The following is a 25,767-nucleotide window of genomic DNA, read 5'->3' on the forward strand; positions in this document are numbered from 1 at the left end:
TTTGAGAACCATGATGATAAGGAAAATACCTCATGTGGAATTGGAATGTAGTAATTTTCTTAAGCCATTATTTTCACAATGTATCTTTTTAAAGTATTAAATTTTATTTGGGTATATTTCCAGAGAGTAATAAATGACCTTCTGTTTTAGTAACTAAACAGATATTCTCCTCTGATTATTGTCTTGAATTGTCGGTTGGTACTGGCACATTCTAGTAGAGTAAGAAGCGCAAACCTTATGCTTATTTATATTCATGCATTGCCAAAAATTTTCTTTGAAGAAGGCTTTCAGTAAATGCATTTTTTAATGGATAGGTTCAAGTTATTGTACAGACTAGTGATTGCTCCATTTTTTATTGTCTTAATTTCGTTTTATAATACGGTATTTAAAGAACATTTCAAAAATTTTAAATTCCATAGCAAATATTTATACTTTATCAAAGATATGTCAAAGTTAAAATTTGCAAATATGCAAAAAATGTTAGGGTATATTCATAGATGCCTTTAGCACAGTGGCTTATGTTTTATGTTGATATTAAATTATAACAAATTATATAAATTATTTTTGTCTTTGAAGGTCCTGATGAAGTTGTAGGGCCAGAAGGAATGGAAAAATTTTGTGAAGACATTGGTGTTGAACCTGAAAATGTATGTTTTATTTCTAAGTAAAATGGAATACAAGTGGGGTATAGTGTATTCATAAATTTCTAAAAATTGGACACTTCGATCTTATATGAAGATTTTGTTTCTTCACGTTTATTGTAAATATTAATTTAGGGTACTTTTAATGAATTTAAATTAGACATGTGTTCTCTTTCTTGATACAAATGTCATTTGTATTATAATAGTGGGAGAGAGTCTACCTTCAGAAACTGTTAGAACTTTTTACTTTTAAGAAATTGGCCCACCTAAATTTCTTTATAGTTAATAATTCCAAAGGTTGTACTCTTTAACATTTGAAAGATGGAAATAGTTGTATAAAAATGCTCTCCATGATAAATATAGACATTATTATCTCTATGCTGACTTTTCCCCTATCCTTTATGTTCTGTTCTTTCCAGATTATTATGTTAGTTTTAGCGTGGAAATTGGAGGCTGAAAGCATGGGATTTTTTACCAAGGAAGAATGGTTAAAAGGGATGACTTCATTACAGTAAGATATTTTTTTAAAAAACAAATTTGATGGCCTATTTGAAGATCTTAATTGATATTTTGTGCTTCGTAATTTTCAGGAGTAAGGTTTCACGTTATATAATCAAATTGGTTTGGTCTATTACGATCACTTTAGGTTTGACAACGTGTATATTGTGGTCTTGGCAAATGGACAGTTATCCCATTTTCCATATTGTTTAAGAATGAACCTCAGGACGTTCCTATTAAAATTCATTGACTATTTTGGTGGGTGAATTAGAGGTCCATGATCAAAGTTATTTACTTACAAGTTGTTTGAGCAATAAGGGATTTCCTTCTCTGAATATAGAATTCTACTACCGTATTTCCCCAAAAATAAGACCTACCCGGACAATCAGCTCTAATGCTTGTCTTTTGGAGCAAAAATTAATATAAGACCCGGTCTTATTTTACTATAATATAAGACCCGGTCTTATATTAGTTTTAACTCCAAAAGACGCGTTAGAGCTGATTGTCCGGTTAGGTCTTATTTTTGGGGAAACGTGGTATTTAAGGAGTTTATTCTTTGGGCAGTCCTAAGTTCTGAGGCCTCCTTTCTCTCCTCTTCAATTTTATACTTGATTTAAAAAAGAAATCTGAAGATAGAGTTACATGACACTTTCATTAATTCTTTTTTGCCAAATGAATCTCACAAAGAACAAAAGTAGAAATGTTCTGTGGCTCCCCTGCAACCTTTAGCCATTTTACAGTTGTATACTTTCAGTTTAGGAAGCTGCCTTTGAACGCTTGCATAAGTTATAGAATTGCTTCTTTATAAAAATAATTTGATTTTGGCTTTCCAGAGTAAAGTGGGCTTAGTTTCAGAATCAATTAGTAATTAAGTGTTAATTTTACATTGTATCATGTTCCTAATGTTCATGCAGGATTATACTAATTATCAACATTCTAAAATAGAGGGATCATTAATTTATAATATTTTTGAGGCCAAAACGGCATGTGATTTTTCTGTTGTGATTATGTGTTTATTAACAAACTTAACTATTCTCTTTGTTTGCCTGTTTTTAAATTTCATAATACTTAGTTATTTTTTTAATTGTATTTGTTCATAAAGAACTTAAATTTTCATATTTGAATTTTCAGTGTCTAATGCTTTGTAATTCTTCTTTTTAACCAGCATTAATATACAGATTATACTTAGGTAAAAATCTGTGCTCATGTGAACCAAATCATAATTTATAGAATAGAGTATAAAATCAACCCTCTCACTTTCATTATGTGTAGATGAGGTAAGGAATCTGAGACTCAGAAAGGTAAAGAAAATATTTGCTAAAGTTTGCATAGCTCTTTTGTGGCAGACCTAGGGCCTAGAATTTAAATTTCTTTATCACCAGTCTACCATACTATACTTCCTATTACATCATTCTTTTGCATATGTGTTAGCATTCTTTATAAAATAGAGGGCCATTACTAACTTTTTAAATCATAGTATTTACAACCAAGACTGGATTCTCTCATTTATCTAGGTGTCATACATGACAGGCCAAATTAAAATAATTTTAATTCCCAAATTCTTTGGCCTATTTCCCATCTTTAATTAGCTTTTTAGAGAAAGATAAAATACGTATACAAAAGAATATGCAAAGAACATAAACTAGTTTTCACATAGCTCAGTCTGTTTCATTGAAATGTATATCAATTGTAACATGGCTTATTATTTTAAGACATTTTACTTAGCATTATACCTGCTTTTTGTACTACTCTTACTGCTTTTTTGGTATGCTGCTTTTTTTGAATATTCCAGCTCACAAGTGTTTGTATATTTTTAAACTAAAGAGTCCTAATTTATGTTTTTGCATAACTTGATCTAAAAAGAGCCTTTGTATAACAGAAATGTATGTACAGAAAGTATTTCTAATATTTACTCTTGAATAATTAGCAGGAAATGGCCTTCGGTCCAAGAATAGAAATTGACTAATCCATGAACATACTTTTCATTAGCACATCTTTCTTATAGGAATGTCACAAGCTATACAAAATAAAAGCAATTATTTAGCACGTAAACTTGACCTAGAAATTTCTGTTTCACTCATTATCTCCTACCCATCTGCCTAGACCTCTTTGCTGTAGAGCCTTGATGCTACTCAAATTAGGCAAGCACACTTGACTGGGAAAATAGTTGCTTTTTCCCCACGCTCTGTATTGCTATGTGAAGCATACTTGACCCCTGAACAATGCAGGGATTAGGGGCATCAACCTCCCGTGCAGTCAAAAATCTGAGTATAACTTTTGACTCCCTCCAAACTTTACCAATAGCCTACTGTTGACTGGAAGCCTTATTGATGATATAAACAGTTGATTAACATACATTTTGCATATTATATGTATTATATACTGTATTCTTACAATAAACTAAGCTAGAATAAAGAAAAACATAAGGAAGAGAAAATACATTTACCATCCTTAACTGTATTTCTCCATGCCATACATTTACGTCATCTGTTTACAAGATGAATTGTCTGTCAGTACATACATTGAGACTATCTTATACGAAACCCTGGATGTTTTGTGTATTACTAACATTAGACATCAAAAATGAAAAGATAATGTGAAAAAAATTCATATTTACAGGTATAACAATTTATGCGTTGATAATGAAGGAGCAGCAATCTGATGGCTTTATGGTAGCCTAGTGTAATTGATGTGATTGCTCCATGGTAGTAAGCAAATTTCCAAAAATTTTTCCAATATAGAAGAAAATCTGCATATAAATGGACCTGTACAGTTCAAACCCACGTTGTTCAAGGGTCAGCTATATAAAGTATCTTTTCTCAACTGGCTAAGTCTTATTACTTCCGAATCTTTTAAAAAACTTGCTAGGAATAAAATACTATAAAATTTAAAGAGACAAAAGAATCTATGTAAATCTAAATTTTTAAATTTGCAGTTGGCTAGTATACTTGGTTTAATATAAGGCAAAATCATAAAATATAAAACTTCACAGAGTTGATTCCCTTTATAGATTTTTATTATTTTTAGGATATAATTTAACCTGAGCATAGTTATTTAATGGTCCCTAAATTATCTTAATATAGTTATCAGTTGTTTCACATTAATTCATTTTAACCTTTAGAAAACTTAAGGAGAGCTCTGCTAAATAGAAACAGTCTGGTAGTTGAAACATACTATGGTCAAGGAGAGGGACTATAATAATCATTATTAATTAAAATCTGTAATTGTATGATGCTTAAGTTTTCAGAATACTTTTTCCATTCATTTATTTTAAGGGTGTTTATTTATACGAACTTTCTAAAACTGATGTTTATATTAAACATCTCCATTATGTAAGGTACTGTGCCAATTACTGGTGATCTCAATAAGGCATAAGACATGGCACCTGCCCTTTAGTTACATTCTGATACGGTAGGGAAGGCATTACAATGCTAAAACCATAAATCTAGGTAGAATGTAACAAGTGCTAGACTAAAAATACAAAATACTATGGAAGCACAGCTGCTAATAAAGTTAATTTTAGCTGAGTAGACAGGAAAATGTTTATAGGTGTGGCATTTGAACTGGACCTTGAAGAATGATTAGAATTTTGATGGTTGAGGATGTAGGAAAATGTTTTTTCTGAAGAGGAAATTGTGATCAGAGCTTTGAGAAAGGAAAACATGTTTGAAGGAAGTAGTCTGGTTTGTTAAAATCAGTGGTACATGAAGAAAATTGACAGAATAGGTTTAAATTCCTGATAGTTGGGATAATGGCTACATTATAGAAGGCTTTGGCTAACATGTTGAGAGTTTAAAGCATATGTTATAGATATTGCAAAGCCATCAGCGATTTTTGAGCACAGGAATCATCAAAGTTTCTTGGGATAGTTTTCAATAGAGCACTAGTTTTAATGTTTTAAGGTCATAGACTCTTGAGAACATTAGGAAACTGGGGGCCTTTTCCCCATTAAGATGCACATATGCTATTACACACAAAATATTGCATATGTATCTTCTTCCTTGCATCTATGGACTCAAGATTCTAGAGATACTTGCAAATTTTTGTTCTGACATACCTTACTAGAGTGGAGAACTTTTCTCAAATCTGTTAGCTTTGGTGTTGGAGCAAGGGTGAAATACCATGATGGTGGAGAAAACTGAGCCCAAAACTTTGAAAAGACTGTACATGATTATGATCATGAAAAAAGAGGCAAGAAGATAGCATCTGGCAAGAATGCTAGTAACTAAGCTACCTGTCAGTAGATTTCAAGTTGTACACTGGGTCTCCATACTGAGCCCTGGACATTGAAGATTAGAGGTAATTGTCTGGCTTGACTTTCTTTGTCGGGGGAGGAATGGGGAGCATTTGTACGATTTCTTTTTTTTTTTTTTTTTTTTTTTGGTGTTCACGGAAGAAGGGGTAGATGGGGTACAAAGCGTGTGTGCCTGTCATTCATTGAGCATTTTGGGCCTGACTGCTAATTGCCATGAGTATCCTTCTCTTCTGTACGCTCCCAGAGTCATCATGACAGTTTCAAAATGCCACCCTCCACATTTCCAAATAATCCCAGAGGTGGACTGTATTGTTTCCAAATAATTCCAGAGGTTGATAGACCTGATTCAGAGAAAGTCCAGATGCATAACTTTTGAATAAAAATCTTCCTGTTACACACCGCAGTGTCAAAGCGTACTTATTGGGACTTACTGATTAAAAGAGAGCCTCACTTAGATCTAATAGATAAGTGAGAATTTCTTCTCATTGTAAAGGTCTTTAATGAAGCAGGAATTTGAAAGCCTCCCTTGTTAATACAGGTTTACCCTGCAATCCAAAAGAAAAGCATTCCTATGAAACCTTTTGTAAGCCGAAATGGCATAAAATGAAGAAGCAATTAGCATTAATTTATATGGGAAAACATTTGAGCATTCCCGGTGCCAGAAAGTAACCTATCAAATCATACCAATTGCACTTATTTATGTACCGTTTTATGCTAAGCATTAACACCGTTACAAGCTCTGTCAGGCTTTTCTGATACTTTAGGACACATCTTACTGATGGGTGCACAGAATAAGTTGACATAAAGCACAGGTGCTCACATACACAGTTCAAAGCTATAGCGACTTAATGCTGAGATGCTGAGTGTAGTTCTTGGGGAAGGAGCTTGGTGGTGCCACTCTCGCTGTGTGGTGTACACAATGCCTCTAAAGGATTGCTGCAAAACAAATATTGGCTGATTGTTAAAAGCAAAAATCCTTCTGGCTATCTTTTGGTTATCGAAAACAGTGCTAGGTAGCTCTTTTATAAAAGTGAAGTGGTGTAAAGCGGACTTTCAAAAAGTGGGGAATACCTGTACTCAGGAAATTAATTTCCAAGTCCTGGTGTTGAAACTTAAACCCATTTCCACTGATTCTCACTACAGTAGCCTTGGAGAGTGGTAACATTGTGCCAATGTTCTCTGAAATAAGTGTGTTTTTTTTGTTCTTCAAAAAAACGATTTCTTACTTTCTATTACATAATAATTAAGTATGCATTTCTTTTTAATTCAGGGGAAATAGTGTTTCTACACTTGCCAGGTTATGAGGTATTGACATTATTAACTCTTCTGAGTCTATTTGGGGGCTAGATTAAATATAAGCATTGAGTTAGTGACAGCTTGGGTATATTCACTGTTTGCTAGGTATGTTCAGTCTTTATGTTGGTAACAAATGTGGAAGTTTGTGCTCTTTTTTTTTTTCACTCTTCTCCAAGTAGAAAATATTAATTGTCAGTTAGATTCCTTCTCTGCTCAAGATTTAAATAGACCATTAGGGATGGTATGAAGTAATTTGTAGGTGATTTTTAAACCCTTTGTCTCAAAAGGAGCATGTCATGCTAAGAACTGTGCTACCCTGCTTCTCCGAAAATAAGACCTAGCCAGACAATCAGCTCTAATGCGTCTTTTGGGGCAAAAATTAATATAAGACTCGGTCTTCTATTATACTATATTATATAAGACCCAGTCTTCTATTATAGTAAAATAAGACCCGGTCTTATAATAAAGTAATTTATGTTATAATAGAATAATAAAATAATTTTATTTTAAGACCGGGTCTCATATTAATTTTTGCTCCAAAAGACACATTAGAGCTGATTGTCCGGCTAGGTCTGATTTTCGGGGAAACACGTTGAGCATTTAACACGTGTACTCACTTGAGTCTTACGGGTTGTCTATTAATGTTATTGTCCTTTTAAAATGAGGAAACTAAGGCTGAAAAAACGTTAAGTAACTTGCCTCAAGCCACATGGCTGCAAATGAAGAAGTTGGAATTTTAACCAGTCTCTTTGACTTGAAACTTCATTCTTCACTTTATCTCTGTCTTAAGCCTATTAAGATCACATCCTAAGTAATATTGTTTCCTTGTCTACCTATGGAATGTAAAATATTTGGAAAAGATTGTAATTTCTTGGGTTCTTTTCTCCTTAGTGACCTGTCAGTCACTACTTACACACTCTACAATTTTTTGTTTTAACTATAATTTCCCAGTAACCTTTCCACAGATAGGAATTTTGAAACTTATAATCAAATAAACATATCATCTACTTTGTGATTTATTTTTGGTATTCATATTTTTATTTAACAAAGAATGTTTGAATGCTTCTTCATGTCAGGCCCTGGGTAGTGCTATGAGAATGATTTTCAAACTTTAGTGGTAAAGAGAGGAAGAAGTTCTAAATGTAGGGAGGCATCCTTTATCTTTTTTGGCCCTCCTAATAGACTTAATAGAATTTCAAGTCTATTAAGATTCTGCTTGAGATTTTGTGTAAAAATGTGAGTCACATTACCAAAAAAAAGTGAAAAGCACTGCTTCAAGAACTACAAAGATTTAGAAAATAAGGCCCCCTTCTTTAGATCATGACAAGGAAGGGTGTACATGTAACTAGTTGCTTAAAATGTAATATCCCCTGAGCATTCTCAGCTAATAACTGGAGATCTTGATGGCTTCATGTCCAAATTTTCAAACAGCATTACAGTAGTATAGAATCTGAGAATTTGTTTCTTTCGTGTATCCTTCTAGTAGAAGTTAATTGCATTTTCAGCTTTCACTAAAGCTTTATTTTTCCCTAGTGAAGAATTTTTGTACCACTAGAAGCCACTTATTGAAATATTAATAAATTTTTCATAAGTAATAAGTTTTTATTGTTTCTGCATGAAACATTGTATGCTCATTCATTCAAAGAACTAAGGTTAACTTAAATTTTGATTTCCATTTTTGGCAGTATGGCAGACTAAATGCAAAGACACCATTTCTCATGTAAAACACTTAAATGTTGGATAAAATATAAAAACATGTTTTGAAAAGCATACCTGGACTTGACTATAAATTAAGGAAAATAATGAGAGGCCAGAAATGATAAGATGGTGATTCCATAAGGATCTATGGAGCTGGCATTTACCCTGAGCATACTTACCTATTCCCAGTCAGGGTTTGGCTGTTAATCTGTCGTGTGTTGGGAACAGGAAACAAATTGCATTTCCTGAGTAGGTAGAATCAGATCAAAAATTCTCACAATAGGTCATTGATGCCAAACCCACCCTATAGATGGAGACTTGATTGCTTTGACTTGGTTCTGCTTGTAATCGGAGGTAAAGGGCTTCTGAGAGAATTCCTAGTCACAAGCTTTTGGTCCTGCAGGTTTAGGGCTGGCATTCATTGTTTGTATGATACAAGCTAAAAATATATTTTAGAATTGTCCCAAGTAAGCAGTACTACCATGTGTGTAGTGGAAACAGTTCTGTACAAGAATGCATTTTAAACAGAAGCCTCAATTTCTGCAGAAAAAGATTCAGTGATCGTTACTTAATGAAAGATCACTAAACATATTGGGAAACAGATCTTAGGCTTTAGAATCAGACTAGTATTTTGAATTATTGCAATGTCAGTATTATAAAATAACCTACATTTAACGTGTTTAAAGTAGCAAGAGGAATGGTCTCATGATTAGATATCAAGTAATTAAATTTCTAAAAGTGAAAAATGTAAAAGATTTAAAATTCAATGGAGGAGCTACAAAGGAGATAGGTGTAGAGAAAGTAGGAATCAGTGACCTACAATATCTGAGGACAATAGGAAAGAGTGGCTAAGAGACGTAATGGATAGTTTTTTTACTGTTGAGTTTTGAGTCTTCTCTATATTCTAGATATGTCCTATATCGAATATGTGGTTTGCAAATAATTTCTCCCACTCTGTAGCTTGTGTTTTCATCCTCTTACAAGGACTTTTGCATAGTAAAAGTTCTTAATTTTCATGAAGTCCAATTTATTTTTCCTTTTATGGATTTTGTTTTTGGTGTCAAGTCGAAGATATCTTTGCCTAGTCCTACAGCCTGAGAATTTTATCATTTTTTTCTAGTCTTATATTTTTACGTTTAAATTAGTGATGCATTTAGAGTTAATTTTTCATAAAGCTGTGAGGCTGAGATTTTAGTTTATTTCTTTGCCTATGGATGTCACTTGCTCTAGTACCATTTGTTCAAAAAGCTCTTTCCCCATTGAATTGGTTTTGTATCTTTGTCAAAAATCAGTTGGACATATTTTTATGGGCCTGTTTCTGGGTTCTTTGTTCTGTTGATCTGTGTCTTAACCTTCAGCCAATACCACACAGTCTGGTTTACTGTACTATATACCAAATATTTATTATTATTATTATTATTATTATTAAAGTATAGTTAACATACAATATTTTATTAGTAGTTCCAGATATACAGCATTGTGAATAAACATTTATATACCTTACAATGTGATCACCACAATAAATCTAGTAACCGTCTGTGACCATATAAAGTTATTACCATGTTATTGATTATATTCCCTGTGCTGTATATGTATGTATGTCCTCTATATACATTACATCCTCATGCTTTATTTATTTTGTAACTGGAAGTTTGTACCTTTTATTCTCCTTCACCTTTTTCATGTGTTCCCCACCCTTCCTCCTCTCTGGCAGCCATCAGTTTGTTCTTGTATCCATGAGTCTGTTTCTGTTTTATTTGTTCATTTGTTTTTGTTTTTTTAGATTATACATATAAGTGAAGTCATACAGTATTTGTCTTTCTTTGACTTATTTCACTTAGCGTAATACCTCTAGGCCTCTCCATGTTGTCACATGGAGAAAGATTTCATTCTTTTTTTATGGCTAAGTAATATTCCTGTGTGTGTGTGTGTGTGTGTGTGTGTGTGTATGTGTGTGTGATTTCTTTATCCATTCATCTATTGATGGACACCTAGGTTGCTTCCATATGTTGGCTATTGTAAATAGTGCTGCAGTGAACATAGAGTTGCATATATCTTTTAAACAAATTAGTGTTTGTGTTTTCTTTGGGTAAATAGGCAGAAGTGGAATTGCTGGGTCATATGGTAGTTCTATTTTTAATATTTTAAAGAGTCTCCATACTGTTTTCCATAGGTCTGCCCTAGTTCATAGTGCCACCCACAGTGCACAAAGCTTCCCTTTTTCCCACATCCTTTCCAGTGCTTATTTGTTAATGTTTTGATAATAGCCATTCTGCAGGTGTGGAGTAATATCTCATTGTGGTTTTGATTTGCATTTCCTTGATAATTATTGTTGTTGAGCATCTTTTCATATGTTTACTGGCCATCTATATATCTTTGGAGAAATATCTTTTCAGGTCCTCTGCCCATTTTTTAGTTGGATTTTTCTTTTTTGATGTTGAGTTGGCTGATTTCTTCATATATTTTGGATATGCACTCCTTGTTTGATATATCATTTGCATGTATCTTCTCCAGTTGGTTGTGTTTTTGTTTTATTGAAGGTTTCCTTTGCTGTGCAAAAAGTTTTTAGTTAGATGTAGTATCATTTGTTTATTTTTGCTTTTGTTGCCCTTGCCCAAGGAGACTTATTCAAAAAAATACTGCTAAGAATGATGTCAGAGTATGCTGCCTATGTTTTCTTTTAGAAGTTTTATGGTTTTTTTCAGTTCTTAGTTTAAATCTTTAATACATTTTGATTTTATATTTGTATATGGTGTAAGAAAGTAGTTTAGTTCCGTTTTGTGGCATGTATCTGTCCAGTTTTCCCAACAGTATTGTTGAAGAGACTTGTCTTTTCCCCATTGTATATATTCTTTTATATACTAAGTCTTGAAATCAGGTAGACTGATTCAACTTTTTTCAATTTTGTTTTAGCTATTCCAGTTCCTTTGCTTTTACAAAAATTTCAGAATAATCATCTCTACATCTACAAAAAATGTTACTGAGATTTTGGTTAAACTCCATGTGAATTTGGGGAGAATTGACATCTTTACTATTTGAGTCTCCCAATACATGGAAGATAGATATGTTCCCATTTTTTTAGGTATTTGATTTCTTTAATCAGTTTTGTGTAGTTTAGAATGTGCACGTCCTGTCCATGCTTTCTTAGAATTACATTTAAATATTTTGAGCCATTGTAAGTAGTATTGTACTTTTAATTTCAGTATGTTTATTACAAATGTTTAGAAGTTCAATTGATTTTTGTATGTTTGCCTTGTATCCTATGACCTTGCTGAACTCACTTTTTCTAAGGGGTGTGTGTGTGCATGTGTTTTTCTGTTAAGACAATCATGTCATGTGATTATGACATAAAATAGGGAAATAGTGACAGTTTTATTTCTTTTTTTGGTCTATATGTCTTTTATTTCCTTTTTTTGACATAATTGGATTGACCAGAACTTCTATCACTATGTTGAGTAAGTGTGGTGAGAGTGGACATCGTTTCCTATTGTAGAAAGACAGCATCAGCCTTTTCCTGTTAAGTATGTCAGCTGTGCGTTGTTTGTAGATGCTGTTGATCAAGTTGAAGGAGTTCTCTTCTATTTCAATTTTTCTGTGTTAACATGAATCGATGTTAAATATTTTAAACCTTTTCGGCATTAAATCATATAATTATGTAGTTTTTCTTTTTTTAGCCTGTTAATATTGTGATTACTGAGTTTTGAATATTAAGTTGTTCTTGCATACCTGGAATAAATCCCACTTCGTCATGGTGTATAATTATTTTTATATACTGCTGAATTCTGTTTGCTAATATTTAGTATTCATAAGGAGTATTGGTCTGTAATTTTCTTTTTTTCCCCTCTTTTTTCTATTTACTTATTTAGATATAATTCATATATAACATTAGTTTCAGGTATACACCGTAATGATCCAGTATTTGTATATATTGCAAAATAATCACAAAAAGTCTATAGTTAACTTCCATTACTGTACATAGTTACTTTTTTTTTTTCTTGTGATGATTTTTTTTTTAATAGTCTTTGGTTTTGGTGTCAAAGTAATACCGGCTAGATAATGAATTGGGAAGTTTTTCCTTATGTTTTATTTTTTGAAATAGGTTGTCTAGAATTGGTTTTTAAAGATTGGTAGAATTCTCCAGTGAAACATCTGAAGATTTCTTTTTTAAAAGTTTTAAAAATTTTGAATTCAATTTCTTTAATAGTTATAGAGCTACTCAAATGATTTATTTCATATTGTGTTGTTTGCGGTAGTTTTTGTTTTTTAAGGAATTGGTCCATTTCATCTAAGATGTCAAATTTATATTCTTTTGATATCTGCAAGTCTGTAATGATATTCTTTGTTTTATTCCTATTGGTAATTTTTGTCTTTTTTCTTTGTCATTCTTGCTATAGGCTTATAAGTTATATTGACCTTTTCCAAAGAATCAATTCTTTGTTTCATTGATTGTTCTCTCTTGTTTTTCTGCTTTCAATTATGTTGGTTTCTGCTCTTAATTATTTACTTTCTCCTTTTTTTAAAAATTAAAGTTTATTGGGGTGACAATTGTTAGTAAAGTTACATAGGTTTCAGGAGTGCAATTTTGTATACATCATCTATATATCACATTGTGTGTTCACCACCCAGAGTCAATTCTCCTTCTATCACCATATATTTCACCCCTTTTACCCTCTTCTACCATCCCCCTTCCCTACCCTCTGGTAACCACTAACCTATTGTCTGTGTCTATGAGTTTTTATTTCTTCGTTTGTTTGTCTTTTTCCTTTGTTGTTTTCAATTTTATATACTACATATCAGTGAAATCATATGGTTCTCAAGTTTTTCTGTCTGACTTATTTCGCTTAGCATAATAATCTCAAGATCCATCCATGTTGTCGCAAAGGGCACTTTTTCATCTTTTCTTATGGCAGAATATTGTTCATACAAAATTTGGTATGTTGTGTTTTCATTTTCATTCACTTCAATATATTTTTTGGTTTCCATTGAGACTTCCTCTCACCTGTGGATTATTCAGAAGTTTGTCATTTACTTTTTAAGAGTTTGGAGATTTTGCTGTTATCTTTCTGTTATTTCTAGTTTGGTTTCATTGTGACAAAGAACATATTGTGTATGATTTCAGTTCTTCTGTATCTGTTTAGTTTTGTTTTGTGGGTCAGAATATGTCTGTGTTGATTTATGTTTTGTCAGCACTTGAAAATATGCATTTTGTTGTCATTGAGTGGAGTGTTCTATTATTCCCAATTAGATCCTTTTGGTTTATGGTGTTGCTGAATTTTTCAACATGTTTGTTGATGATCTGTCTAGTTGTGCTATCTATTGCTGAGAGAGGGGCATTGAAATTTCTAACTACTATAATTGCATTTGTTTGCTTTCCCTATCAAGTCTATAAGTTTTTGCCTCATACATTTTGCAACTCTTGTTTGATGCATACAGATTTAGTGTTCCTCTTTGCTCTCATAATTTTTTTTGCTCTGAAGTCTACATTAGCTGGTATTAATACTCGCATAGTTCCTTTCTTTTGATTAATGTTTCCACAGTATGTCATTTTCCATTTTTTACTGCCTATATTTTTCAGTCTCCTTATATTGTTATATTTGAAATCAGTTTCTTCTTTCTAGATAGCATATAGTTTTGTTTTGTTTTTTAATATGCACACTGCCCATCTCTGTCTTCTAATTGGAATCTTTAGACTTCTTACACTATATGTAATTACTGATCATATGGTTCTCAACTGCCCTGTATTTTGCAGTTCAAAAATTTCCATTTGGTTATTTTTTTGTGTTACATATCTTTCTTTAGACTTTTTATTTCTTTGCTGAGACTTTGTATCTTTTCATTTGTTTTATTGTGTTCATAATTGACTATTGAAGCATTTTTGTAATAGCTGCTTTAAAATCTGTGTCAAATAATTCTAAACATCTCTGTCATTTCACTGTTTGTATCTGTTGATTGTCATTTTGCATTTCTTTGAGATCTTGTTTGTTGGTATAACCAGTGATTTTTCTTTAATTAAAATATGGAAATTTTGAGTATTATGTTATGAAACTCTAGATCTTATTCAAATCTTTTGTTTTAGCTAGCTTTCTCTAACACCACTTCGGCAGGAGAAATGAGGGCCTCATTACTTCCAGGTGAAGGTAGAAATTGAAGGCCCCTGCTCTTCATCCGTTGACATCTGCAGAGCGAGGTCCTCATTACTGTTGTCAGGCATGACAGTTCCAGGTTCCCACTAGGCTCCACTGATACATTCTTGTTCCCCACAAAGTCTTCAGTGACAGTACTAGGGTGGTGGCCTTGTTCCTGCAGTGATGGTAAAAGCCCTGACTCTTCACAAGTCCTCCTTTGACAGTACACCAGGCAGGGTAGAGGAGGATGGGCTGCTTCTAACTACCTAGTGGGAGAAGAAGTTCGTGTTCCTCATGTGGTTTCCATTGACACTGCAAGAGTTGAGACGGGGCTTCATATACTGGTGAGGGTGGACCATTGAAGTCCCCATTCAGTCTTTGCTGGCATTGGAGAGGCTTGAGCCAAAGTTTTTTCTATGGTGTTTGACTGGAGAAGAGTGTTGTTGTTGTTTTTCCCTAAATGTTTTATCTTTTTAGGCTGCCCTTACTTTTGGCTGCAGGGAAAGAAGGCTTTTGTTGGTATTTCTTTCTTTGTCTGCTCCCCTTCGCATTTCCGGTTTGCTGACTTTTTTTTAGCCCCAATCTAGGGTAGATGAGTCAAAAAGAAAACCCTGGGAACTCACCACTGTATTGTTCCTCAAAGTCTTCTTATGCTTGTTTTGTATATAACATCTAGGGCTTTTAGTTGAATTAGCAGGAGAGATAAGGAAAAGTACATTTACTGCATCTTCCCGGAAGCAGAAGTTATTTCTTTTATCTATTAAAACAAAAAAAATATCAAACCTTCTGCCCCCCTCATCCCACTCTACTTAGTTCCTCTTTTCTCTGCCCTCTTTTAGAACCAAACTCTTTGAAAGCATTTGTCTATATTTATTTTCTCCAGTTCCTCTCTTCTCATTCTCTCTTTAACCTATTCTAGTAAGACTTTTATCCCAATCACTCCTCTGAAATCACTCCTCAAGGCATCATTTACAAGTGAATAATTAAAGCAGTAATACTTACCAAAACTGTGGCTGAAGCTAAATTGTACTTAGAAGAAAATCTATTGCCTTGAAAGACAAAAAAAAGCCTGAAACCAAATGAACTAATACCTAATTTAAGAAGTGAGGAGAAGGATCAATCCAAAGAAACTAGGCAAAAGGATATAAAAAGATGTCCAGACATTAGTAAAATAAAAGACAAAGCTATAATTGAGAGAATTAAGAAATTCTGGTAAGATGGCCAAGAAAATAAAAGACTGAAATCCATTATAATGCATATTAGAAAATGTTGTATGTAATTTTAATTGACGTATTTAAAATTGTTTGAAATAAACAAATTATCAGAAAAGTATGTAAATGACCAAAACTGGTTAAAAAAGAAATAGAAAGTCTGAATGGTCCTATAACCATTAAAAATGCTGATTTTGTAGTTAAAAGTCTTTTCTTTCCTCAATGAAAAGGCCCTGGTGGTTTTTCAGCTGAATTTGGACAAATGCTGATTCCAACGTTGAGTAAATTTTTTTAGAAAACAGAAAAAAGGGTAATACTCATTTATTCCTGAGGCTTATGTTAGAAGCTTGTTATCAAAACTAGCAAGGAGAATGTGAAAGAATGAAATTTATAAGCCAATCTTACTTAGGAACATAGCAAAAATATCTAGCAATGTATTAATAGGTAACGGGACCAAATTTGGCTTATTCTGGTAATGGAAGATTTACGCAACATTAGAAATTTATTCAAAATATTTATACCTTAGTAAAATTAGAAGCTACTACATGTCACATTGTTGATTTGGAATAGTGAAAGTCTTAGTTAAATCTGAGAATGCTATGCGTCTATACTACTTGAGTATGGAAATTCAGTTTTGAGTGATAGAACTGGGTCACAGTAGATGGCACAACTAATTTGATTGAAGGGAGTCAGGTGGTCTCTCAGAGATGGCAAAATTCAAGTGAAGTTTTGATGAGTAATATTTAATGAAAATGTTGGAACAGAATTTCAGGTAGAAGAAAATGATATGTACTAAAACATAGTGGTGGCATTTGGGAATGGTAAGTGAAATGTAACTAGAGTATAGTAAGAATATTGGGACCTGGCAGGAGATGTAACAAGAGATTTGGGCCAATTATGAAAGGCTTCATCTGCCTTGCTTCTTGCTAAATAGTGGAATATATTAACCCAGTGAGACTCAAAGTCAGTAAAGATTTTTGAGCATTCCATCTATTTAGCTTCTTATATTTAATCTTGTCTTTAGAAATAACATGTATGACTTGTTTGCATTCTTTGGCATATGTTACCTTATTCGAAGTCAGGTGCTACCACTGATTTACCTTGATTTTTTGTTCACTAAAAATGTAGAAATCTGAATTTATGACTGAACCACTAATATAATGTATTAATTTCCTCAATGTTATATCTTAAACTTTAAAACCATTCATCAATAATCTCTCACCAAGTTGGTGCCTAAGAGCTCTCCAATGAAATATGTGACAGAGCCTGACTAACATCATTTGTTCTGCTATTTTTTTAACTTTATGTGTGGTAAAAGCACATTCAATACATCTTTTTTTAAGAGACTTTTGTGATTTAATTGGAGTTTTTTGAGTTTTTTTGTTTTTAAGAAAAGTCACTGGAGTGAGTTCATTGAGTTCCAGGTTTTCTTTTTTCTTTTTTTATTGTATTGGTAGATAAGGCAACAAGTTTGTTATACAAGTTTTATATCAGAGAACTTTAAACTTAAATTAACTTCATAAATGCCTTCACTTTTTTTCTTAATGCTTTCCATCTAACTTGCTAAAGATGCTCTTATTTAATATTCTTGATGATATAATCTGTTTGATTTTTTAAATTTAAGGTGTGACTGCACAGAAAAGTTACAGAACAAATTTGACTTTTTGCGCTCACAGTTGAATGATATTTCTTCGTTTAAGAATATCTACAGATACGCCTTTGATTTCGCAAGGGTAGGTGGAATGTCCATGTTTTGTAATTTTAATTTTTTTTTTTTATCTTGAGTCCACACTTAGGAAAAATTTTTTACTTATATTTTAGGATAAAGATCAGAGAAGCCTTGATATTGATACTGCTAAATCTATGTTAGCTCTTCTGCTTGGGAGGACATGGCCACTGTTTTCAGTATTTTACCAGTACCTAGAGGTATGTATGTTTTTTTATTTTGAAAATACTATTTTAAAACTTAATCTGATTGAAAGTATACTTTAATTGAAGGTAAACAAGTAGATTTTCAATACTGCATTATTTAAAAAAAATCTGTGGTAAAAATTTCTGTTAAAATGTGTACATAACTGCTGCCAGTTTTAGACACAAGTTTATTGTCATTAAAATATTCTCTACATAAACTATTTTAGTTCCGTCCTTTGCATCCTCCCCACCCCTCATTGGAAAAGAAACCTTCAAGAAATACAGTTTCTTGGGTTTTTGGCAGGAGAAAATTTATGCTTGTGCACGAATCTCAAGCTTCTAAAATCAGTTTTTTTTCTCTTACATGGGGTCTTAGGCTGAAATCCACATGAGAACCAATTGTAATAATACAACTTTTCACTTAGGTTCAATCTAAAGAATTCAAATAAAGTTTTTAATATTTTATATCCATAAATATGAGAGTGGCTATCACGGTGTACTTAAATGTACTGATTACTAAAAATGTATGCTGAATTTATGAAGAAAATACTCTTTTAGAAGGTTTATCATAGCACCTGCTATGGGAAGTGGTTTTAAAAAGATACTGTTTTTTTTGTTTGTTCGTTTTTTCCATTGCTTTCTTTGGTCTGCTCTGTTTTTTGGTGCCTTTTTAATTTTAGATTTGTTTGGTTTTTTTGTTTTTGTTTTTGCTTTGTTTGATTTTGCGTATTTCTCACAATTTCTTGAATTACAGGTGCTTCTGCTTTTTGCTTTGAAAATAATTTCTCATAAAATTGGTTGTTTATCATAGCAGGTTCCCCAGAGTAGTTTTGTTTAAAGCTTGTGATAAGAGACAATGGTATGAAAAGGTCTTATATGATTGGGTTCTGTGCACACTTAACTCTTTAAGCCTAATGAAATAGATGTTTTTGATGAATGTTATCCTCCTCTTAGTTTTAGCAAAAGTAAATATAATTGTAAAATGTAAAAATATTCACCTCTAAAGGGTACTGAGAGAATTGAATATTTTCAAATACTTGTTATGTGGAGGGTGTTTGACATATTTTATACCACCATTTTGAATTACATTTTATTCCCATTAGCAGATGAGGAAATGGGTTCTGTTGTTAAGTAACTTTCCTAAGGTCACTCAGCTAAGTGGCAGACGTAGGATTTGAACTCACACCTTATACCCTCCCACTATGTCCAAAGATGCCAACTTCAAAATGTAGCTAAATAGTAAATCTCATGCAAAGAAATGAATTACTGGGAAGCAGCACAAGGGAACTTACTGGATATAGGAAATGTTGTATATCTTGGTATCATTGGTGGTTACACAAGTATGTACATAGGTAAAAATTTATTGAGTTTAACCTTATTATTAGTACCCTTGAGACCCTTGTTATTCTTCAAAATTAAAGATAATTAAAGGAAAAAATAAATTGGTAACATCAACATGTAAATGCCCCTAAGGATTCTCTTTAGAAACACAAATAATTTAATTAAAAGAGGAATAAATGTTTTCAGAAAGACCAAATTATAAAATATGTTATAAGTATATTTATTGAAGTCAAACCCTAATAACTAATGCTTGTTCTGTAAACAAATATTTATATAATTTCCTACAGCAATCAAAGTATCGTGTTATGAACAAAGATCAGTGGTACAATGTATTAGAATTCAGCAGAACGGTCCATGCTGATCTTAGTAACTATGATGAAGATGGTGCTTGTAAGTATGTTTTCCTATGAAAGTAAATGATATAAACTATTAAATGAGAATATGCATTTGTGTAATATTACCATAAAGAATTTAAACTTCCTAACACTAACTTTTATTTAATCATGTGGGAAGTGTGGGGGAGGCATATGTAGAAGGTAGGCAGAGAGTTTAGATTGAGCAATATTATAAATTCTTTGCCGGTAAATGAAATGTTTTCAATTTCTCAGTAACAGAACATTTTAAAGCTTAATTTAAATTGTAACTCCTACATCTAGAAGCTAAAATTCTTTATTTCTGCCTTCCTGACATTTTCCTATGGAAGAAAAGTGCAATCATTATTTAAAACAATAGGAAAGCAAAACATCAGCTGTTATAGGAAAACTTCATGATGTTAACTTGAAAGCTTTTTCTAAAACCTGTATTCTGTCATAGGAATTAGTGGCTGGAGCCAAGTAGTGGCTTATGTTGGACTTGATTTCTAGTTTGCTGGTCCCACAGTATGCCAACAGCTAGGTTGCTTTTCAGTTGCCATTTATTATTGTGCTTGTTGGCTGTTTTTCTTAATTTGTCAAAAGCAAGAGAAAAATAGGGACTACCACAGGGTTGTATGTTTTAATAAAAATAGGGCAAGCATATTTCTTTGTGGCAATGAGTTTTCCTACATTTAAAAGAAGTAACAGTGAACTCATTTAAATTGCCTACCTGGCTTCTGTAGGTAAATGAGTTTGGACACCCTTCGAGATAAAAATATCTTTTTACAATAGTTCTTAGGTTAGATATTTATTAGGCATTTGCTTTGTGTTCAGGTTTATACTGGGTCCTATTACTGAAACAGTGTAAGTCTCTAATATGGCTACTCCTTTAATAAGCTTACACACTTCTTGGTGAGGTACCATAGGAGTGCTACATTTAAAATTTTTCAGATTGTTTAATTATTAAATGGCAACTGGCTGTGGGCAGTTAGGAAAAGGGAGAGGTTAATATTGATTTAGTTATTGAACAGTTCATAGAACACTTAAACCTTGAGAAGGAAGTTGCTACAAATACCCATTGTGTAAAGTCCCTTATGTCAAAAATGAAAAGAAAGAGAAAGTAGAAGACGGAGGCTGGAAGCAAAACACCCGAAAGGGGAAGGGTCAGTGCCCTGTGGGAGTTTGTTTTATAATTGGAGAGATGAGTTCGCTGAATTCTAACAAAAATTGTTTCTTTATTTCTAGGGCCTGTTCTTCTTGATGAATTTGTGGAATGGCAAAAGGTCCGTCAAACATCATAGCAAGAACTGTTGTGAAGAAAATGCAAACCTTTTGATTCCTACGTGTATACAAGCTAATGAGATGAGGGGGAAAAAAATCCAAAGGGTGCATTTTTATTCATATGACAGACTTCTCATAGTACTTTTTTTTTCCTTTTTTTTTTAAAGGAAGTTTTCTTGTTACATGTGATGGGCCTTGAGCCACACCTCTTCTGAGACTGAATATTGAAATTTTTGTTTTGAGTTATGTTTATAACTTTTATTTCAGAACAATAAAGATTCAGATTTGTGACAAAGGCCTTAAGTGAAGATGTCCCTTGAGTGTCAGAGTGGTATTTATTTTTGTAAATTTTAATTCTTGAATTTCCGAGGTTCTATTCACCATGAATTTGTGGAATTATAAAGATTTTAAACGATTTTAGTATTTGGCAATATAGTCTGCTGATGGTATGACTTATCATATTCATCTCTGCACAATTAGGAAGAATATTTCTTGGCCTTGACTTCTGGGATAATGATTTTCTGATGCAACTGATATATTTTTGGGTATTGGAAGTGCTCTAACTTTTAGCTCTGGTTTTCTGTGAATGCTGCCAAGGTCTTATGCAGATAGTTTATCTGAAAAGGCTAGAATTGGAAAGATGATATTCAGTTATTTTGTTTTTTAACAACCAATATTGTCGATAAACATAAATCAGCATTGCATGTATATTCTTAATGTGAATTTTAAGTTTTCTGTATTTTGTCAATTAAAAGTTCCATTTATATTTGAAAGAGCAACATTCATATGTTAATAGTCTCAGAATCAGACAAATTACAGCCTTATGAGTGAATTAAGACCAAAATTTTGAAGTTGTATCATCGTTGTTATTAGTGGTATATGTATGATCCCTTTAACTGTCATTTTGTGATATAGGGAGTTTGTCCAGGCTCCCCTCTTCCCCCTCCTTTTTTTTGTCTTAAGAGAACCTTAGCTCTGATATAGATTTAGTTAAGATACATATAGGAAAAGAAGGTAATAGAATAAGGAATCATGAGAAAACTCTGGACATAATTGCACACAACTCAAGGGTGCCATTTACAATAGTACAGTCACAGTATTGCTAATTATCACAATTTTCTGACTGTTGGCAATAACATACCTTGAGAAAAGGGCAGCCTTTTCTAATTCACATAAAAGGCATTTTTTGGACTAGCAGCAGGGCTGTTTGTACATTCTTTTTCAAACCATCCAATTCCCAGTGATATGAAAACTTTGTTCACATTAACCATCCAGTCACAACCTCAGTAACATTCCTAATTTCATTGTACAAATGGAGAGAAGTAAATATAATATTTTTTCATAATAAGGACTTTTTTTATTGGGATTTGAGGTAAAGGTTGATTTTTTGATGGTGAATTTATTTAATGATTGGTTTTTAGTATTGATTACTTAAGTGAGAATAGCATTTTTAAAGACTTTTATGGTTTAACATCATAAATGATATTTTAATACCAAGTTTATTATAGGTAAAACATTTAGATTTTTAGACATTTGAATCTTTATAATTTGAATCTTCTCTCCAAGATACAACTTTTGAACCTGAAGAGTAGGGCCCATTTTTGCTTAATTCCAAAACATGTGATTTAGGTGAAATCTTACAGGCTGTCGTTTTGTAGCCTGTACTAATAATGATAATGGTTTTGTCATCTTCACTATTTGAGTCAAATAAGGAACACTCAAAACTTACAGATGACCTTTAAAAAAATGGAATATGTGAAACTATTTACTTGGCTTACTTATCCAAAGATACCTTTAAGACTTTTTGAATCTGAAAACTGAAATGAAACTTACCCTTTTCCCTTAAGAGCCCAGTCCTACTCAGGCCATGCTTGCTTTACTCTCCTGCTCCTCCTAATTCTCTTACCTCCATCAAGTCATAATATTCTCTTACTTTGGAGGCAAATTTCCTCTTCCTCGTCAGTCAGGATGTGGCTTTGTCCCTTCTTGTCTTACCTTTCCTAATTTATATTTGAACAGCATTTAATTTATTGGGAAACTTAGGATCAAGAGTTTAAACGATACAAACAAAGAGGACAGTATTATGGAGCCTGCACTATGAAAAAGAAGTCTCCTAACTGTTGTGGATATTCTTTTAACTAGTTAGCTTTAAGTGCCTTCCCAGGAATCCTGTTGTAAACTTTTCAGAATTATTTCCTTTGTATGGGATGAAATACTCAATGGTGCTTTAATAATTGGAAATGACTTGCTTCTTATAGAATAGCATACAAATGTAATACTACTGGAAGAAAGTAGAGCCAGGTGTCGATTTCAACTGTGAGAGGATAGAGAGGTTGTCCCCCCACCCCTCGGAGCCAGTAATTTTTAACAAGGTCTGGTATGCTTAGGTAATTGCCAGGAATTCAGGTTAACATAGTAGTTTTATCTGAATTGGAGATAAAAACTGGTGTGTTGTATGCTGATCTATCTCTGTTACAGTGTTTATCTTTTATTGTCTAATGATTTTTTGTTTTTTAAATGCTGCTGGTAAAATTCTTGACATAAAACATTTTGACAGTAATGGTATTTTTATGTATAATATATAGGTTTTGTTGATTTGGGTTTTACTGTTTGAAATATTCTGGATTAGTGTTTCTTAAACTGAAATTTGAGGGCCTTCTATGGGGATGTTAGATTGACCCGATAGTATTTCTCTGAAATACAAATGCCTTTTCATCTAGTGAACCAAAAATTTATCTTTAACAATATTTGTCATCACTTTGTGCGGTGCTGGGGCGAGGAGAGTAGAATTTTTAGTTCTTAAGGCATACAAGTTTTGTAGCATAGCTTAGATTCAGAACATGAAGCGTGTTAGCAATGAAACACCCAATTTGAACTAAGTATTTCTCCAACAGAACATGTTCTTTCTGCCTAATTGGTAATGTGAAATTATGAAAGGACTCTGAAATTTATCGTGTACTCAGCTTGAGAAGCAAATATTAGAATGTTGACTTAATTTATTTTACTTCTCTCTTATAAAAGTGTACTTAAAACTGTGGTGATAATAATTCATTGTCTGATAAAATTTTGTTGGGGCTTTTAAGGCTCCTATAGGCTAAAGTTTTGTAGTATATCTTTCATATTCTTACCAAGTGTCTAAAGTATCATATAAATTGGGGACATTTTAATACATAATTTAAATTCATTTCTTTGTTAGAGTAAGAAAAGGCAAAATTATCTCTTAATCTTATTCCTGAAAGGGAATCCTTATTCTTAAAGAGGACTTCTACCTTCTTGAGGAAGTATTACTTCTTGAGTGATACTGGAAATCATTACAAGGAAACGTTTCAAGAAGGATTCATTTTCTCTTCATAAGAAGCAAAATAATAGCAAAATCTCATTTATTTCCTCAATAGGAAAGGGTAGTCTGACTTATTAAATATTCTGGATCATATAAGTTTTTAATGAATGTAGTTTTATTACTTCCGTAACTTTGGTAACAACCATACAAAAAAGATTGCTTAAGACTTGGTCTTTTTTGTTAGCAAGACCTAGTTTCCTGTGAGTAGTACTGTGAAAGCCCAAAAAGCAGTCTAATTTATGGTAAATTTATATAGATTAGAGATCGTGGAAAGATGAATTTCTACCCCAAGCCTTAGGTGAATTATCATTAATTCACTCTTTAGTTGTAGAGATTGTTGTAGTGAAATGATACTTCACTGGAGCAAATCTTTAGCTCTTTTAAAGCACAATTTATTTACCTTTTCCCAAACACAAATCTTAATAAAAGGTGATAAATTTGCTATGTCCACCTTACAATCTTTTGTATCCTGTACAGATAGTGCTTCCCTTTGCTCCTTTCCTAGACCAGTTGTTACTGTTTTGACCCCCCCCTTTTTTTTTTTTAAATTCTGTGTGCTTGTCTGTAATTTATTAGAACCTTTTATAATATGGCTCATTTTTGCATGGATTCTGATTTACCATGTGTTAAATGTTCTTTAAAATAGATCCAGTAATAAGGTTAGACTTTAATATGAGTATGGATCTTGTCTTACAATGCCAATATTATTGGAGCTTTGTTGTATTTATTTTTATGGATCTGTGGTCCATAAATGGGCGAGTTATGGTAAAATAGTTTTATTAAAAAATTCCTAGTTTTTCCCTAAATTGTATCATTTTAAAGAAGTCTTGTCTTTCTGCATTTTGGCTTTCTTAGCTTTAAAGTATTAATGAAAATTGTTCTACATACTTTACGGATTGTTTTAAGTATTAAGATGTGGGTATTATGAAATATTCAAATAATGGTACTTATAATTATTTTTAAAAGCTAACAAAAATAAGCCAAATGGATATGTACAAAGCCAGATTTACCCCAAACTCATGTGTGTGTGTGTGAGTGTGTGTATGTATGAAGTGAGTGTTGCTGAGTATTACCCCTAACTTATTTTTCTATGTGGAAAATAGATTGTGGATAAAAGTCTTTTACATTTATGAAGGTGAAAAGAAAATTTGCTTTCATATGATTGCTACCAATTGCATTTGAACCATGAAAGATGAAAGACTATTTAATACTTATTTGAACAACTTTTGATTTGAGACAGTATTATTAACTTATTAAACTTAGCAAAATTAATTTTTGTGAATATTGAATTGAGTGAAGTTAGTTACCTTGAGTATTTTACCTATATTATTCTGTTATGCAAATGAAATGGCTTATAGCAAATTCATACACAGTTCTTTTTATCTACAAATGTAGAAACCTTACCTGTTTTGGATATTTATCATTCCTTGAAATTACTTTGAATATTGAGAGAGTTTATAAAAAGTATTTCAGAGAAACCTTTGTTGGTTTCCTCTTTGCAACATCCTGGTTATGTCACTTTTAGACATGTCACTTGAGCTTTGTCATCTTCAGTTTTATCTTCTGTAACATAGTGATAATAATACGTACCAGTATTGTTATGAAGTTCAAACAGGGATGTATACACAACAAATAGTAAATGTTAAATGAATACACCTTGATATTTGAATAAAAAACAATTAGTTAAAATAGTTCTCTTTTTTCAACAAATTTTTCCATCTTGTATAAACTGAAATGTTTTGGATTTCCTGTTTTATTCTACCGTTTATTTTTATAATCAGACATATTCCTCTTGGACTAAATATTTTAATAAATCC

At 32.4% G+C, this 25,767-nt stretch overlaps 1 protein-coding gene across 1 annotated transcript in view; it reads left to right on the top strand.

Annotated features, from left to right (window-relative positions):
- The window catches only part of DCUN1D5 (defective in cullin neddylation 1 domain containing 5), a 28,216-nt gene extending 7,298 nt beyond the window's left edge, over positions 1 to 20,918 (top strand). The window contains exons 3-8 of the mRNA XM_019717177.2: positions 577 to 647; positions 1,061 to 1,152; positions 17,349 to 17,457; positions 17,546 to 17,650; positions 19,264 to 19,366; positions 20,575 to 20,918. Of these exons, the coding sequence (XP_019572736.1) occupies positions 577 to 647; positions 1,061 to 1,152; positions 17,349 to 17,457; positions 17,546 to 17,650; positions 19,264 to 19,366; positions 20,575 to 20,630 (536 nt within the window). The 3' untranslated portion in view covers positions 20,631 to 20,918. The remainder of the gene's footprint in view (positions 1 to 576; positions 648 to 1,060; positions 1,153 to 17,348; positions 17,458 to 17,545; positions 17,651 to 19,263; positions 19,367 to 20,574) is intronic.
- Positions 20,919 to 25,767: the final 4,849 nt, after the last annotated feature.

This window comes from Rhinolophus sinicus, chromosome 14 (genome assembly GCF_057876585.1).
Source record: "Rhinolophus sinicus isolate RSI-liver-muscle chromosome 14, RSI-T2T, whole genome shotgun sequence".
NCBI lineage: Eukaryota > Metazoa > Chordata > Mammalia > Chiroptera > Rhinolophidae > Rhinolophus > Rhinolophus sinicus.